This window comes from Canis lupus, chromosome 11 (assembly GCF_048164855.1).
Source record: "Canis lupus baileyi chromosome 11, mCanLup2.hap1, whole genome shotgun sequence".
Taxonomy (NCBI): domain Eukaryota; kingdom Metazoa; phylum Chordata; class Mammalia; order Carnivora; family Canidae; genus Canis; species Canis lupus.
In genome coordinates this window covers 26,992,995-27,008,341 of record NC_132848.1, presented here as the reverse complement: position 1 = coordinate 27,008,341, position 15,347 = coordinate 26,992,995, and the positions used below count along the sequence as shown (strand labels likewise).

The following is a 15,347-nucleotide window of genomic DNA, read 5'->3' as shown; positions in this document are numbered from 1 at the left end:
AGGCTTCTTTTATATTCTATCATTTATATTCTACTAAAATTGTTCTTGTCTGGGTCTCCAGTGACTTCTATGTTGCCAAATCCAGTAGTTGTCCTTTTGGCCTCCTTGTATTTAGCAGCACTTGACACAGGTAAGTACTTCCTCCATTCAGATACTTGTTTAAATATCTAAATACCATATTCCTCTAGTTTTCTTGCTTTCTCCTATGCTGTGTCTTCTCACACTAAAATAGTAACTAAACTTGATCACAATCTCAGTAGGTAATATTCAGTCCCAGGACTTTGGATACCATTTATGTGTTTATGGCATCTTAATTTATATATCTAGCCTGTTATTTTCCTCCTGATCTTCAGATTGCCTATTTGACCTCTCTTTTGGAATATCCAATAAATATCTCAGTCTTTGCCATTTCATTTAATAGTGCAATCATCTATCCTGTTGTTCAAGCCAAAAAACCTGAGAATCATCTGGTTTGGCTTTTGACTTTTAAAATACATCCCAGTCTAATCACTGGGAAATAAAATCAAATAACAAATAATCCCTGCCTTCTAAAAGTTTGTAATAGACTGGCAAACTAATTAGGAATTATGTGCAGTGCAGTAGGTATTAAAACAGAATTAAGCACGGGAGCATTGAGGAGGGGCATTTGCATCAGAATCCGCGAAAATGAGAAATCCTAAGGGAAGGCTTACTGGAGTAAGTGATGTTTGAGCTCGTGGAAGCAGACAAAAGCATTTTAGATGAGAACTGTGTTTTCAAAGGTAAATACTGTTACCTTTAACATTAGTTATTAAACTTAGTCATTAGTACAGACTAATTAGCTGGAGCTCTTCAAGTGTGGCTGCGATAATGTTTTGGGTTTTTTTTTTATTTCTTTGTTTGTTTGTTTGTTTTGAGAATTATTAGGCCAGAGGAATGGATAGGGACCAGATCATGAAGGGTGGGATCCCTGGGTGGCACAGCGGTTTGGCGCCTGCCTTTGGCCCAGGGCACGATCCTGGAGACCCGGGATTGAATCCCACGTCGGGCTCCCGGTGCATGGAGCCTGCTTCTCCCTCTGCCTATGTCTCTGCCTCTCTCTCTCTCTCTCTCTCTCTCTCTCTCTCTCTGTGTGTGTGACTATCATAAATAAATAAAAATTAAAAAAAAAAAAGATCATGAAGGGTGCTAAACTAGGGTTTGAAGTGCATTCTGAACGATAAAAAGTTGTAGGTATAAAGTGTTAATATGGAAGGCTGGAAAGTTAAGGACAGATCCTGAATGTAAACCTGAGTTGGGGGGGTGCCTGGGTGGCTCTAGTCAGTTAAGCATCCAACTCTTGTTTTTGATTATGCATCTGCCTTGGGCTCAGGTAGTGATCCGAGGGTCCTGAGAATAGGGCTCCCTGTTTAGCAGGGAGTCTGTTTTTCCTTCTCCCTCTGCCTGCTGCTCCCCCTACTTGTGTGTGTTCTCTTTCTCTCTCAAATGAATGAATAAAATCTTCTAAAAACAAAAAACACCCTGAGTTGGTTGACAACACCTTTGAGGACACTGAAGCAAAGGACTGAAGGGATCACTTTGGAAATAGTATAGCTGAAGAGGATGAATTAAAGAAGAAAGGTAAGATCCAAGAAAGGCAGACCATTTAGGAGATGTAGTCAGGTGAATTGAGGAGGGTCTATATTAAGGAAATGGTCTTACTTTGAATCGAATTGGATCTTAGAAATAGGACTTGACATACCAGTTCTGCTACCAAGTAATTATGTGATATTGGGCCAAAAAATTCTGTTTACTTAAATGTAGGTGAAAGTATTGTTTATTTGCATCTGTCAGATTTAAGTTTACTATGGTAAGAAGTGGTCCAAAATAGAAGGATTGGGTATTCTAGTATTTTTGCATTTGAACATTAAAAAAAGAGAGGGAGGGATCCCTGGGTGGCGCAGCGGTTTGGCGCCTGCCTTTGGCCCAGGGCGCGATCCTGGAGACCCGGGATCGAATCCCACGTCGGGCTCCCGGTGCATGGAGCCTGCTTCTCCCTCTGCCTGTGTCTCTGCCTCTCTCTCTCTCTCTCTCACTGTGTGCCTATCATAAATAAAAAAAATAAAAAATAATAAAAAAAAGAGAGGGAGAATTGGTTAACTTTTTACATTGAGTTATTTTACTGCCAAATAGGATAGTCCAGTGGTTATGGGCTCTACAAATAGATTGTTCAAATCCTAGTTCTGTCTGCAGTAATTATTCATCTTGGGCAAGTTTCTTAACCTTCCTATGTATCTTTTTTTCTCATCTTTAAATGGGCAGTATTATAATAACATCTCCCTCAAACATAACATGCTACTATTTGTCTAAAGAAGAGGATACCAATAAATAGATGTGATTTCAACAAAAAAGTGGTGAGACTAGATGTCTCAAGGAAGGGGTACAGGGTAACTTTGGGACAGATGTGGGAGGAAGGCTTTTTTCTATAAATCTATATCATCAAAGATGCTGGGATTTGGGGCAGCCCCGGTGGCCCAGTGGTTTAGTGCTGCCTTCAACACAGAGCATGATCCTGGAGACCCGGGATCGGTCCCATGGCAGGCTTCCTGCATGGAGCCTGCTTCTCCCTCTGCCTGTGTCTCTGCCTCTCTCTCTCTCATCTTAAAAAAAAAAAAAAAAAAAAAGGATGCTGGGATTTGAAAATATTAAATATACCATGCCTCTACGAATTTGTTGTAATAAGGAAAAACGGTGCTGCATCCTATATTGTGTAAGCTTTGAAGAGTTTACTTACAGGTGAAAAAAAAGCTCAGGTAGTTCTGCTGAACTCCAAATTGTATTCCTTTTTGTCATAACACTGCATCCCAGTCACTCCACCAACATGATCCTTTACACGGACAACCCATTATCGTCTCTTCCTCGTGCCTTCACTATTTTCAAAAACACAAATGACAGGGGTACCTGGGTAGCTCTGTCGGCTAAACATCTGCCTTCAGCTCAGGTCATGATTTCAGGGTTCTAGGATCAAGCCCCATGTCAGGCTCTCTGCTCACAGGGAACCTGCTTTTCTCTTTCTCCGTGCTTATGCTGTCTCTTGCTATCTCTTTTACGTGCTATGTCTCTCTCAAAATCTTGAAAAAAATAATGTCAAAGATCAAATAAATTTAAAAAGGGGGGGAAGACTACTATGCGTTGGAGATGGTCATTTCTGCAGATATTTGCAACTAACTATAGAGAGTCTGATGTTTCGTTGAGACAGAGGTTGGTCTCAGGATCCCTTTATGGTCTTAAAAATTATTGAGCATCCTCGCATCTCTCTTCCAAACTAGAGCTTCCCTCAGTACAGAGAGTGTTTTAGTACAGTGTTTTCCAATGGCAAGTTGTAATCGTAGTAGGTCATGGTATTAGTTTCCTGAGGCTGCCTTAACAAATCACCACAAACATAGTGGCTTAAAATAATAGAATTCTCTCACAGTTCTGGAGGCCAGAGGTCTGAAACCAAGTGTCAGCAGAGCTGTATTCCTTCCAAAGGCTCTAGGAAAGAATCTTTTCTTTACCTCTTTAGCTTCTAGTAGCGGGTATTCTTTGGATTGTGGCCACATCACTCTAATCGCTGCCTCCATGGTCCCATTACTTCCTCCTCTTCTGTTTTCTAGTCTGTTTCAAATCTCTCTGCATTTCTCTTATAAGAGCATTTGTCATTGAATTGAGGGCCTACCCAGGTGACCAGGATGATCTCCTCATTTCAGGATCCTTAATTACATCTGCAAAGACCCTTTTTCCAAATAAATTAACTGTCACAGGTTCTGGAGATTAAGACATGGACATATCTTTTGGGGGCCACCATTCAAGAAATTGCAGTAGTCGTATTACTGCAAATTACTGAAATTGCAGAAACTTTTTAATGGAATAGGGCAGACAAATATTAGGATAGTATTGTAATTTTTTAAAAAAGATTTTATGTATTTGAGAGAGAGAGTAGGAGGTGAAACAGAGGGAGAGGGACAAGCAGACTTTGCACCAAGTGGGGAGCCAGCCAGATGCAGGGCCATTCCCATGATCCTGAGATCACAACCTGAGCCGAAATCAAGAGTCAGACACTCAAGCCGACTGAACCATCCAGGTGCCCCTAGTGAAATTTTTATCTATATCGTATTTACACTTCTGTGTATACTAGGTTACCATGTAAAATATATTTCTTACTGTGGATCTTGGTTTTAAAAGTTTGAAAGCCACTATAATATAACTTATTTCACAGGTAAAGAAATCGTGCAAAGGAATTATGTAACTGGTCAAGATCATGTAGATCATAGAACTGGCACTTTTTTCTGCTATCCTATGCTACCTTTAACTCTTTGTCTTAGATTGCCTTTCAGAGTGCATACTTATTTCCTTCATTTTTCTCTATGCTTAACTCATATATATTTTTTTACTTCTTATGAAAATTTCAAACATGTACAAACAGTTATCAATTCATGGCCAGTCTTTTTTCATCCAAATCTTCTTTTATCCTCTCTCCCCAATCCACACACACTCCTGTGTTATTTTGTGACAAATCTGTTTATATCACTTCATCTGTAAATATTTCAGTTTATAGCTCTAAAAGGTAAGATTCTTCCTCTTTGACACAACCACAACACTATTACCCCACGTTAAAGAAGTAAACATTACTTCCATAATATTGTCAAATATGCAATTATTATCCAAATTTCCAGTTTTTTCATAAATGTAATAAACAGTGTGAGGGAATACTTGTTTTAAAATTTGTTGCTTGAATCAGGATCCATATAAATAAGATTCACATATTACAAAAGGTTGATAAAGGTTTTAAGGTTTTCTTAATATACAGATTCCTCCTCTATCTCTTACCACCCCTACCTGCCATAAAGTTTATGTGGAAGAAACAGAGTTGTTTGTCCTGTAGTGTTTCTCATGTCAGGACTTTGTTGATTGCATCTTTATATTGTCTTCTAGCAAGTTCCTCTATTTCTGTAAATTGCTTGCCTTATCTTTGTTAAGCTTTCAGTGTATATAGAGTGGGCATATTCCCTAAAGTGTATTCTGTACATTTTCTAAAGCTAAATTGCAGGAAATACTTGTTTTTCCTTTTTCTCTTTTTTCACTCTTCTGAACTGTATTTTTGTTCTGCCTAGAAACCTTTATCATTTTGTCTTAATCATCCAAGAAACCATAATTTTTTTCAATAACCCTCAGTTAAGACTTCTAACTCATCAAATGTATATACCTCATTCATACTACATAGTCCCTACAGAAACCTTTAACTTGATCCAGACATCACATCCTACTGTTACAGCAATTGTATGTTCACAAGGAGATTGCATAGTACTGATTGTGTTATTGCGATCAACAAAGAACACTTATGGAGCAACAGGGTGGAGGGATAAGAGCAAAGATTTCGGAGTTTAATAAACCTGGGTTTGGATTCCAGCTTCCCCAGTACTAACTGTGTGACAAGGCACAAAGTACTTCTTGCTTTTGTTGTTGCCTTCTCTGAGTCTGATTCCTTGTTTGTAAAAAAAAAAAAAAAAAAAAAAAAACAATGATGGCAGTTAAAACCCTAATTCCTTAATTTGGTATACAAAGCCTTTAATGGTCTGATCCTTACCTTTCTAATTTTTTCATCTTCCTCCAGCAACACTGACCTGAAATTCTCCCTTCCCTCTACTACATGCAGACAGACACAGATGCACACACATGCAAACACACACAGTACTTTCTATGCCTTCCCTTTCATGATCTCATTCATGACACCTTCCACCCCATTTCTCTTTCACTTGACTTTTTTTTTTTAAGATTTTATCTTTAAGTAATCTCTGTACCCAACATGGGGCTCTTAATTACAGCCTGGAGATTGAGTCACATATTCTACCAACAGCCAGTCAGATGTCCTTCGTTTGTCTAATTCTTTTCAGAGTAGACATCCTCAACTTCTACAGTCCTACACCAACACCTTTTTGTGTTCCCCAGTGCTCTGTGTGCCTCTCTTTGTCTTTATACCCATCCTACAACATTTTATTAGTCTCTGTGCTCTCGAAAAGCCTTGTGAATGAATCCACCGTGGCATTCACCATATAGTGTTATAATGTCATTTTGTCTTACCTCCACTAGACCATATATTCTTTAAAGGCCACAGGGATCCCTGGGTGGCGCAGCGGTTTAGCACCTGCCTTTGGCCCAGGGCATAATCCTGGAGTCCTGGGATCGAATCCCACATCGGGCTACCTGCATGGAGCCTGCTTTTCTCTCTGCCTGTGTCTCTGCCTCTGTGTGTGTGTGTCTCTCATGAATAAATAAAATCTAAAAAAAAAAAAAAAAAAAAGGCCACAGCAAATAGTCTTCATTCTTATGTCTTTTTCTTGGATGTGTTCCAGTCACATGCTTAAATCTTGTTGAATGAATACTATTAATAGTGTTTGTTGCATACTATCATTAAGCATTTTCATACATTATTTAACCTAACTCTTAACATTTCCAGGTTTAAATGAGATAGCATGTGCATATTTTCTCATACTTCACATATTGTCAATAAAAATGTTCTCTTTTTCTGAATTTTAGGACAACTTTATACTATCTCTTAATATACCCTAACCCCTTCCTTGCTTTTGTTGCCTTTCTTCTGTTCCCCTGGTTCCTTATTCATATCACAGTCATACTTTATGTGTATATACCTCTATTATACTGCAGTAGACTGAAGTTGCTAAGGGTAAAAATGATCTCATTTCCTTATTCCTAGGGCCCAACACAGGCACAGAGGAAGGGCCATATAAATTTTGAAGGAGGTACTAAAATGCACTTTTCTAAAGCATCCCAACTGCTGGAGATAGATAAATGTATATATACTCTGAGGACTTTCTAGATTACTGTTCCATTTCACTTTCTTTTATTTTTCCTTCAGGATGCGTGTCATGTTCTCAGCGAAGGTTCTCCCTCCAGCCCATCCCAGAGAAGAGAATTCCAAACCGGTACTTAGGCCAGCCCAGCCCCTTTACACACCCACACCTCCTCAGACCAGGTAAACTCTATTCACTATAATAACTATCCCTCTCTTTAGATGCTTTATTCAGAACTGTGCTATCCAATAGAATTTTTTGCAGTGATATAAAAAAAATCTAGATCTGTGCTGCCCAGTACAGTAGCCACTAGCCACAAGTAGCTATTGTATACTTAGAATGTTGCTGGTGCAACTCAGGAACTAAATGTTTTATTTTTATTTCAGTTAACTTAATTTTAAGCTTAGAAAGGTACATGTAGCTACTGATATTGTGTTGATGGCTCTATGTTGGGCACAAATATAATAAGCCGTATAATTCAGAATTACCATTGAAAAGTGTATATTTCCAAATATTTTAGAAGAAAAGTTGCATTACTTACTAAGACATGGTTGCTAGAACTGTATTCAGACAATTGATTCCTTGTGAACTTGTTTGTTAAAGACATTTTAGAAAACGTGTTTTCTTGCGGCGCCTCGCTGGCTCAGTCAGTGGAGCATTAGACTCTTGATCTCAGGGTTGTGAGTTTGAGCCCCATGTTGGGCATAGAGCCGAAAGGAAGAAAGAGAGAGAGAGAGAAAGAAAAAAAAGAAAATATGTTTTTCTTGAGAGTATTAAATGCTCATTTCGTTTAACAAAAATATTGCTATACAGATTACATTAGATTTCCAGATTTGATTTTCACAGCTTTGAGAGGTGATAACAATGATAAAAAGGCAGTTATGGGGTGAACTGTGGTGAATGAATACCACCCCAAAGATGTAGGTAGGGCAAAACCAAATTATTTGTAGAAAAAGCGGTCAGGTTTTCAAGGGAAATTAATTATTGCTTCTCCATGGGAAGTTAAATCTGTATTTACTATCTAAGCATATAGACTAATAATCTAAATTACCTTTAGAAATATGTTGCTCTTTCACTATCTCCACTCAGTGAATGATACCAGTGTGTCTCTCAGTGAGGGCTTCCTTTCGCTGATTCTTCATCAGACTGGAATTTCTGCTGGGAAATCGGCTGAGACTCAGGAAATGCAGCTCACCACTGAAACACACAAGAAATCAGAGTTTTTCAAAGCTGTAAGGTAAGCTTATTAGCAATCCAGTTAGTATTAAGTATTTCTCTAACCTGTCAACCTACCTATAGCTTCATTTAAAAAAACAAAGTAGAATTGACATGAAGTTTTATCAGCTTTGAAAATTCTTGAATTCTCGTGGTGAGATAGTTTTACATGGTGAGCTGCATTTTCTAGGCCTTGAAACTAGTAATCGTATTGTCAAGATGATGGCTTCTATAGCTAAACTCTTTGCTTTATGTGTTATGTGCATGATAACTGTATAAAAATCGTAAATGAATATACACATATACATGTTTATACATACATGTGTTATATTCATATCAGCTATGGAGGAAAGAGGTTATCTGTCTTAATTTTTACTCTTCTGGATGTAGCATTTTATTTTATTTTATTTTTTATTTTTCATTCAAAGATTTTATTTATTTATTCATGAGAGCCTCAGAGAGAGAGAGGCAGAGGCAGGCCGAGGGAGAAGCAGGCTCCATGCAGAGAGCCCGATGTGGGACTCGATCCCAGGACTCCAGGATCACGCCCTGAGCTGAAGGCAGGTGCTCAACTGCTGAGCCACCCAGGCATCCCTGGGCGTAGCATTTTAGACATCGGGGTAAGAAGGGATAGAAATAGATGGAATTTTAAAACAGAATCATCAGTGTTAAAGAAGCCAGGTATACTGGCTTCTGGAGGCAAAAACTATATAAGTATCCAAAGTATTAACCATTTGTCTTTCTCCACATAGATAAGGAAGTGTTAAAATTATTATGGAGTGGAGAAAATGTAGAAAAAATTAAAGGCATATAATATATTTTTTTTAATTTATTTCACAGAGTCTGGAGTATAAAATTATATCATCTGTTACTTGGTTTGCTTCAAAAAGTTTCATGTTTATCATAGCAATTTTCCCAGTACTTAAAAGTTTTGGGAAATACCTCAATTCTTTCTCTAATTATTGCACAGATCTATATATATATTATAGAAAAATTAGACAATACAGGTAAAAATAATTTTTTAAAAAATTACTCGTAATCCCACCACTCATAGAAAACCACTTTTGAGATTTTGGTATATGTCTCTTTCTAGACTTATTTTTTATATAGACATATATGTGTCTGTGTGCGTGTATTACACACATGGGTACACACACTGTATACCAGTGAATTATTCCTAAAAATAAACTCTTAGAAATGAAATTAATGAGTCAGCTCTTTGTGAATTTTGAGGATGATCTATTTCCTCTGGATTTCTGCTGGCCATATCTACCAGATTTCCTGAAGCAAGAGTAACCTGGAAAATATTCAGCAGAATGGCTCAGAGATAAGGGAATTCTGTTCTAGCTGTGCTACTACTGCTTGAGATGGAAATAAAAAATCAGACTGACTTCCTCAATATCTCCTAGTGATTTCTAAAACTTATTTCCTTAAAGAATTTATTTATTTATTTATTTTTAAGTAATTTCTACGCCCAACATGAGGCTTGAACTCACAACCCCAATATCAAGAGATGCTCTACTGCCTGAGCCAGCCAGGCACTCTCCATTTCTTTTTTTTTTTAACATTGCCATCCCAGTGCTTAGTACTGTGTCTGTAGAGATAGAAAATGTCAGTTCATCCTCCTTGATCACTAATATGTCCACCACTTATCACCCAAGCAGGAAAAAATGATTCCATGCAGGAAGGCAAGTAGCATTCTGAACTATATAGTGTTACGAACTGTGAATTTACTTTTATAACATCTATGCAAAAAAGATAATTACATTGCTCCTGGATATTGCCACGGGAGTAGTGCTGTCATTAGCAAAGCAGCAAGGTGTTCAACTCACAAACATTGCAACTTATCAGGCAGTAGTAAGAATTACTGCCTAATGAAGCATTATTTCCAAGAATTTATATTTCTAACATGGTTACATTCCTGGACACAATTAGTTTTGGAATATGTGATATAGTTTGTGGTTTTCGTAGAGTTAGGCTTGTCAGAATGACTTGTCGGACATATGCAGAACCAGTTGTTTTTCTTCCAACTGCAACAGTGAACAAATTTGGAAGTTTTCAGAATACAATTATATGGCCCGCAATTTGAGGGAATACTTTTACCATTTACCTGTTTGTCTCTTATGATCAAATATAATGGCTGAGGCTATACAGTTAATGTCAAGTATAATATTTTAAATGATGAAAAGATTGGTTCTAGAGAGGGTGCTAGATCATAATTTCTGAATCATCTTTCCTTAGAATTGTCAAAAACAATTAGGTGTCCACCTTTCAGTAGCTGAGTTGTAGTTCTGCCTTGAGTAAGCAGTGTATTTTTATTAAGTTTTGTTAAAATGGGGCAGCCCCGGTGGCTCAGCGGTTTAGCGCCTGCCTTCAGCCCAGGGTGTGATCCTGGAGACCCAGGATCGAGTCCCACGTCAGGCTCCCTGCATGGAGCCTGCTTGTGTCTCTGCCTCTCTCTCTCTCTCTGTCTCTCTCTCTCTCTCTCTCTCTCTCTCTCTGTGTGTTTGTCATGAATAAATAAAATCTTAAAAAAAAAGTTTTGTTAAAATGATTCACTTCAATATCTAAAAGATTAAGATTTATTTTGTTGGGGTAAGATTTTTATAGTATTTAAATGATTCAAATATACGTCCAAGAAATGACAGACATTCAAAGTGGTCTGAATCTGCCTACACCACGGGGGGAGCTTTTTCAAAATGTACATACATACCATGATCCTCTAGACTTACAGAATCAGAATCTCAAGGGAAGGGGTTAGGCCATAGGTTTTTGAAGAGCTCCCTGGGTGCTTCTGATGCCCACCACTTGCCTAATGGGTATTCATTCAGGTGGGTGCATGAGATGCCATCTAAAGCCAGATCTTTGGCCACAGGCCACGTTTTGAAGCAGAGTGTACCTTCTCCATGCTCTCTTACATCCTCATCCCCAAACTCTAGTTCTTAAATTCATTTATATCTTTAACATCACCACCATTGCACATTTACAGAATTATGACTTTACATTTATGTAGCCATTTCAAGACTCTTTATAGGTTACACCCAATGAGCAGAATACTGGTATAAAAATGTTTTATATCCTAGAGCTTTTAAATTTAAGTTCAGGGTCAGTATGCCTGGGTGGCTTAGTGGTTGAGCGTCTGCGTTCTGCTCAGAGTATGATCCCGGATGCCCAGGATTGAGTCCCACATCAGGCTTCTTGCATGGAGCCTGCTTCTCTATGTCTATCTATGTCTCTCTACCTATGTCTATGTCTCTGCCTCTCTCTCTATGTCTCTCATGAATAAATAAGTAAAATCTTAAAAAAAAAAATAAACTAAAAAAAATACATTTAAGTTCAGGGTCTACTTTTTTACTTAGGTATTTTACCATGAAGTCTCCCTGTGTTTTTTGTTTTTTGAAGATTGATTGATTGAGGGATGACTGGGTAGCTCAGTGGTTGAGCATCTGCCTTTGGCTTAAGACATGATCCTGGAGTTCCAGGATCGAGTCCCGCATTGGGCTCCTGCCTGGAGCCTGCTTCTCCTTCCTCTGCCTGTGTTTCTCATGAATAAATAAATAAAATCTAAAAAAAAAAATTGATTGATTTGAAAGAGAGTGCACATGTGCAAGCAGGGGGAGAGGCAGAGGGAGAGAAACTTAAAGCAGACTTTGGACTTCGAACTGAGAACAGAGTCTACCCGGGAGGGAGTCAGTCAATCCCACAACCCATAAGATCATGACCTGAGCTGAAACCAAGAGTTGGAGGCTTTACCAGCTGAGCCACCCAAGCACCCCTCCCTATTTTTTAATTAATATATTTTCTTTTCTTATTTCCCCGTATACCTATGTAATTTTTAAAATAATCTCATATTCTTATTGATTGTGCACTTTCCTCTTGTCTTCATTTTCTGAAGAAGATTGTAATGCAGAATAAAGACTGGAGTGTTTAAGTATATATACATTTACAAATGAATAAACCTATATATTTAACCTATATGTATGGTGTATGTTGATTATTCATTTCAAGGTACCATTATACTGATGATTAGCTTATAGAAATTCCATAAACTGCCATCTAGTAGAATTGTGGTATATTTCTCTGTTTCTTAATGCTGGGGGAAAAAAATTTGAAGTATAATAATTTTCCTCTGGTTTAAATATTGGTACATTAAAAATAAATGACTTTTCTATTTCTCTTTAACCTTTGTGCATATTTCTCATTCATATTGAGAAATTGTCTGAAGTAAAAATTAGCAAGAATCTGCTCTAAACAAGAATCAGGAATCTTCTAAAGAATTGAATAATAGGAGCAGCCCTGGTGGTTTAGTAGTTTAGCGCCGCCTTTAGCCTGGGGCGTGATCCTGGAGACCCTGGATCGAGTCCCACGTCAGGCTCCCTGCATGGGGGCCTGCTTCTCCCTCTGCCTGTGTCTCTAGCTCTCATGAATAAATAAATAAAATCTTAAAAAAAAATTTGAATAATAAAAAAACTTCTGAATCACTTAAGACTCATTCTAATTGTATCTAATATTTATATAGTAATTGCTGTTTTAAGTATCTTAACTTATCTAATCCTCCTGACAACTTTGAGAAGTAGTTGCTATTATTATTTCCATTTGACAGATGAGAAAACTGAGTCATAAAGCAGTTTGGTAGCTCTCCCCCAAGTCACTCAGTAAGTTGTTGAACCAGGATTCCAACTCACAAAAGTCTGTGAGTCCATACTTAACCACAAAACACTTGTTCCAAAAATACTATCTGGAATATTTTTTTAAGATTTTATTTATTCATTTATGAGAGACAAAACAGAGAGAGAGAGGCAGAGACACAGGCAGGAGAAGCAGGCTCCTCACCAGGAGCCCAGCGGGGGACTTGATCCCCAGACCCCATCACACTCTGAGCCAAAGGCAGACATTCAAATGCTGAGCCACCCAGGTGTCCCACTATCTGGAATTTCTGAAAAGGCTATTTTTGTTTTTGTCATAAGATTTTTTTTTTTTTAAGATTTATTTATTTATTTATGATAGAGAGGCAGAGACACAGGCAGAGGGAGAAGCAGGCCCCATGCCAGGAGCCCAACTCGGGACTCCATCCAGAGACTCCAGGATCCTGCCCTGGGCCAAAGGCAGGTGCCAAACCGCTGAGCCACTGAGGGATCCCCTTGTCATAAGATTTTTAATAAGAAATTCACTTGAGGGAAGTCTTGGTATAAAAGTATTACAAGTTTAGAGAGTCATTTGCTTTTTTAAATGTGAAATTACATATGAATTGCACAGATCTTAAATGCGCATTTCAGTGAGTTTTGACAAACATTAATGTCAACATAACCCACACACCTCATTCAAGGTATAGAACATTTTCATCACCCCAGAAAATCTTCTCCCCTCCAGTCGGTCCCTGCCTCCATCCTAGCCATTGCTCCACTTGCTATCAACATGGATTGTTTTGCCTGGTCTTGGAGTCATGTACAGTATGTACCCTTTCTGTCAGACTTGTTTTGCCCAATATATGCAAATAAAATCTATTTGGAGTATTTTTTATTGTTTATTTGGTCATTTCATTTTTTCAGAGAGGTCTATGTTTTACTTATAAAGGAAACATTAATTTTTTTTACTCCCATTCTCCAGCTACACAGTAACAGATCAGTTTATAAACTACTTGAAGACAATAAAAACTACCTAATATCAAACAATTCATTTTAAGGACACTGGTTCAAAATCAGACCATGTTAAAATCCTTTTTTAAAAAAAATATTTTATTTATTTATTCATAAGAGACACAGAAAGAGGCAGAGACATAGGCAGAGACAGAAGCAGGCTCCACGTGGGGAGCCCAAGGTGGGACTCCATCCTGGGACTCCAGGATCACGCCCTGCACCGAAGGCAGTCGCTCAACAGCTGAGCCACCTAGGCGTCCCCCATGTTAAAATCCTAATCTAGTTATTTTTGGGAAATAATTGAAATACATACCTAGATTGTAGCTGAAACTTGCATCTTTCCGTCCATTTTCAGCCTTTATAAAACTTTCCTGTATGAGTTTTCTGCTTGGCTGATTAAATATGAAGACCATTTTTCTTATTCTGTTGAGAGGTCCAATCCTAAATGTCCTGGAAGAGCTTTTCCTCCTCGCTGTAGAGTCTCAGAATTGATTGTGAGACTTTGCTATCTGCAGAGTCCACGTTGTGACATGTAAGCATTTGATTGGTAAAAAGCTTGTTAGAATAGCCCCTCTGTCCTTAATTGTTTCCACATGATAAAATACTAACTTTGTTCCTTATCGCATTACAATTTGATGAAGTTACCAGAATGTCTGTTCAGATATAGTTATATCACAAGAAATTCAGGCCAGATTGACCATTACAATGGTTGGTTTTATGATCAAAACCCATAACAACTGCCAGGTTTACCTCTAGGGTTAAAGTTCATTGCTTTATAATACCTTTTTTATTTCCTCCTTCAAATGATAAGAAAAGATGTCTGTTTTCCTTGGATAATTTTTTGTCATGACCAAAGATTTCTCTGTTACTTTGAGATTTCAGAAGTTTAGAAGCATTTAGTTAATGATCATTCCATAGTGTTGGTGATTCATAAGCTTGGGAAAATGTAGACAGTGTTTTATGTGTTTCTCATGTAATCATTTCTATGAAATTGGATTCAGGAGGGAGAGGAATACCTTGAAGGCAGTAAAAGATAGTTTTCCAATCATGTTTTGATATCCAAATGATTGTATCTTTTTACAGAAGTTACTTTCCAGTATATCTATATATATGCTTTGTTATTAATGAGAGCAAGAGAGAACACATAGATTAAGGTCATTAAAATTGTGAATTTTATTTCTCGAAATTATAAAAAAATACAGAATAAATTGACTCTTAATTAAGTTTTATTACATGGACTGTAGCTGTGGAGAAACCAAAAGCAAAGCACAGGAAAGGGAGAAAGAAGACAAAAAGGACAGGTTGAATGATCCATCAATTATGACCACCCTCTGCTTTTATGAAAGAGTACTGTTTGGGTGCACTGGAAAAGTTCCAATGTTGAGTAACAGTGGCAGGCTTAACATGAATAATTATCAAAGAGATAAATAGTTAAGCTTTTCCTGGGCTCTGGTACAAAGTTCAGTATTCTGCCCATGAGCCCTAGAGGACTCTTAGCCAGCTCAATCTGGGAGAAAAAAGAAATGCTATGTAAGCTCTTCTAGAAGTGACTCTGTTGGCTTACTTACCTTTTATTTCTTACCAACTTTATCAACAAAACTGTAGAATTTTTTCTATTATAGATAATTAAAAGTTAATATTTTATTGAATGCAAACAGAATTTGCTAAAGAGAGAAACTATGTAAAT

General features: G+C 37.7%; 1 protein-coding gene and 1 long non-coding RNA gene across 6 annotated transcripts in view; one reads left to right on the top strand and one right to left on the bottom strand.

Moving 5' to 3' along the window:
- The window catches only part of XPNPEP3 (X-prolyl aminopeptidase 3), a 75,309-nt gene that overhangs the window by 9,611 nt on the left and 50,351 nt on the right, over positions 1-15,347 (top strand). For 3 of the 5 annotated variants that reach the window (XM_072843809.1, XM_072843808.1, XM_072843810.1), the window contains exons 2-3: positions 6,875-6,991; positions 7,899-8,046. Coding sequence is in view for 2 of the 5 variants with exons in the window: in XM_072843807.1 (XP_072699908.1) it covers positions 6,875-6,991 (117 nt within the window). In the remaining 3 variants the exon portion in view is untranslated. The remainder of the gene's footprint in view (positions 1-6,874; positions 6,992-7,898; positions 8,047-15,347) is intronic. The other 2 variants (XM_072843807.1, XM_072843806.1) reach the window with 1 other exon arrangement.
- On the bottom strand, positions 4,524-14,916 carry LOC140642786 (uncharacterized). Its single transcript, XR_012039190.1, has 3 exons — positions 13,974-14,916; positions 7,351-8,006; positions 4,524-5,482 (listed from the first exon to the last, which is right to left on the bottom strand). It is a non-coding gene; the product is annotated as an uncharacterized lncRNA (long non-coding RNA).